This window comes from Brassica oleracea, chromosome C5 (genome assembly GCF_000695525.1).
Source record: "Brassica oleracea var. oleracea cultivar TO1000 chromosome C5, BOL, whole genome shotgun sequence".
Taxonomy (NCBI): domain Eukaryota; kingdom Viridiplantae; phylum Streptophyta; class Magnoliopsida; order Brassicales; family Brassicaceae; genus Brassica; species Brassica oleracea.
This window is the reverse complement of record NC_027752.1, coordinates 4,718,810-4,722,043: the sequence shown is the minus strand read 5'-3', so window position 1 is coordinate 4,722,043 and position 3,234 is coordinate 4,718,810. Positions and strand designations below refer to the sequence as shown.

The following is a 3,234-nucleotide window of genomic DNA, read 5'->3' as shown; positions in this document are numbered from 1 at the left end:
ATTTATAGGGCAATCGGAAAGGCATTTTTCTAGAACCCATCTTTCTATATAAACTGTTGACTGACGCCTATTTTATCAAACCTAATTTCAGTCATCTTCGCCGACATTGTCTCTACAATTCTTTCCCTCAAAAGAAATCCTTTGTAAGCTTTCATTTTCTTTATTTCTTAGCAACACATGTATATCATTACTCAGTTTTTTGATTATCGAATCACGGTTTGTTACTTCAATTTGACGTAATATAATGTGGGGAGTTTTCAATACATGTGGATCATCTTTGTAGGGAAATATAAGGTGTCATCGGAATAGTTAAAAAGGTTTTGTAAGATCTCTATAGTATCATGTATTGTTTAATTTTGAGAATCTAACTAAATATATATATTTCACTGTGGATCGCTTTGTCTCTATGTTTGATCTGAATTGTAAATAGTTAAATTATGTTATAATTTGTGTTGCTTATATAATCTTTAGTTGATTAATTTTGAGGATCAAAATAAATAGATATATTTCAGTACTGTTATTCGCTTTGTCTCTATGTTTGATCTGAATTGTAAATAGTTAAATTATGTTATAATTTGTGTTGCTTATATAATCTTTAGTTGATTTATTTTGAGGATCAAAATAAATAGATATATTTCAGTACTGTTATTCGCTTTGTCTCTATGTTTGATCTGAATTGTAAATAGTTAAATTATGTTATAATTTGTGTTGCTTATATAATCTTTAGTTGATTTATTTTGAGGATCAAAATAAATAGATATATTTCAGTACTGTTATTCGCTTTGTCTCTATGTTTGATCTGAATTAGCAATAGTATTATTTTGTTGTTAATTGTGTTGCTTACATAAACGACGTATATGTTAATCAATATTTCTTTGCTCCACATGCAAGGCAAGATCTCGCGATGGCATTCAACAGAGATCTAAAGCTCAAAAAACCGATCGTTGAAGATTACAGTTATTCTCTCGAAGAGGCTTTCAACAAGGGAAAGAATGAGACTAGGGACCGTTACCGAGCCATGCTCTTTATGTATCAGAACCAATTGGAAGCCATCACAGCCAAGCATGATGAAGAGCGTGAAGTCTATCGCGTGCAAGGTAAATTAGAGTTACTCAAGGAACTTCAAGAAAGACGCAAGGAGGAAGGAGAAGAATAAACTAAAGACTGAACTGGTGCTCGCAAAGGAGAAGATGGATGGGGTTAAGATTCCTTACGTTGATTGGTTCAAGATGGGTGAGCCACAAATGTTTGACTGACGTCTCTGTTTTAACAATCTCCAAGTTTGCAATGTTTTAGTTTTTGTGTTGTTTCGGCTACCAATATCGGAATCTATCTTCTAGTTTTGTAAACCAGTTTAATAACATGTTATTTTCAATAGTTTCAACGTATTGTACTGAATTGATGAACTGCTTTTATATTAGCCTGGATCATTGCATTATAGGGGGATTGATTGTTGAACAATGCGTTTAAATGATTTATACACAATCTTTGCTGAGCTTGTGTGTTCAGTCAGTGTAGTTTCGATCTACTTGAAGAGTATTTTGTGATATGAATTTGGTTGAAATCGTGAAAAAAAGTTATGATTTTGTTCATCATTTGGCCTTAACTTGACACGCGATTATGAAAAGAACCCTTTTAAATATAAAACCAGTTCACTGACTAAACATATTTAAACCCTTTTAAATTTTTTTTTAAGCCATTACTATTAGATTTAGATTTTCGTAATTATAAAACGACACATACTAAATATTACTTGAAAGGGGGGATTTGCATATATCGTTTTACAGATATTGGGTTTAACTGATTTTTAAATTTTAACGCAGCCTATATGTAAAATTGCCCTATATTTAACCTAAAAATTGTCAAATATGTCCTTCATGCTAATTTTGTTAAATACTTCGGTTTGGGTTTAGTGTTTGCGGCTTCGGTTTTAAGTCTAAGATGCCGGTTTATTGCATATGATTTGTGATTAACGTCAAGGAGCAATACAAGTATATTGGGAAATAGTATTTCAAATTAACGGTTTCGGTTTATGGTCTAGAATTTGAATAGAAAGTATGCGGTTAGGAGTTAAGGTATAGGACTTTGGTTTAGGGTTTTAATTTCAGGTGTACAGTATAGGGTCCAGGGATATATATTTAGGATTTTAATTTTACGGTTTGGATTTAGGGTATAGGACTTCATTTTTGGGTGAAAGAGTTTCTTCAGTTAGAGTTGAGAAATATATGACATTGATTTCGTCCCATCATTTTTCTGTGAAATAATGATGACATGAACATAAGAAATACTAATTAACTATTTCGTATCACCAAGAGAGCACAAACATTCAATGTGCAAAACTGATAATAAAATACCATTGATTTAAACATGTTATTATACAATATGACATTGAGTCCTGATTATAAATAAACCCAGAACCGACTATTATCCAAATGAAACCAACCTTGTTTTATGAATTTAAACATGTAGAAAACCATAATGGAACTGATCCCCCGTTATTATGCTGTTATATGCATTAATACAGTCAAAGCCCATTTAAAAAGTCAGATCTGAAAACATAGTTAAGCCCAAATATAAAGAAGACGGATTTCAAAACTCGAAACCCTAAATTGAGCGACGTGTTTAGTAGGTCTCTATAAATCTGCTACCAAAAATTACAATCATAGCGTCTGAACATTCTCCCTTTTCAATGAAGCCGCTCAAATATAATTGGTCAATTCCTACCCAGGTATTAGCGAGCTACTAAACTAAATTTTTTTGCAATACAAATTTGTTCAGCATAAAAGATAATTTTTATGATCCTATAGGAATTATGCACTTTTGATCCTGAAAAATCTCCATTGGATTCCTGTGGCTATGTAAGTTTTCTTACACATAAAATATTTTGTTTCTATTATACGTTTGGAGTACTTACAAGTCATAATTTGATGTTTGTTATGTGACAGTGTTACGAAAAAGTTGACAATCATACAGACAATAAAGTCATTAAGAGGCATCAGTTTCACATTATGATGCGCTTTACACACGGAAACCAACATTCAGCCAATATCCACGATGAACCAGATAAATCCAAGTTTATGGATTGGATGGAGACTAACAAACAAATACGTAAAGGAGTAAATCTAAAGTCTTTGATTAGAAAGTGTTGTGCTGTTCATAACTTTGTTTCGGATCCATTGACTAAAACATGGTCATCTAAATTTGAGATTTGAAGTTACTATATGTTTTTTTTTT

General features: G+C 31.8%; 1 protein-coding gene across 1 annotated transcript in view; it reads left to right on the top strand.

Annotated features, from left to right (window-relative positions):
- The window catches only part of LOC106344312, a 3,639-nt gene extending 3,606 nt beyond the window's left edge, over positions 1-33 (top strand). The window contains exon 7 of the mRNA XM_013783715.1: positions 9-33. Within this exon, the coding sequence (XP_013639169.1) occupies positions 9-33 (25 nt within the window). The remainder of the gene's footprint in view (positions 1-8) is intronic.
- The last annotated feature ends 3,201 nt before the right edge of the window (positions 34-3,234 follow it).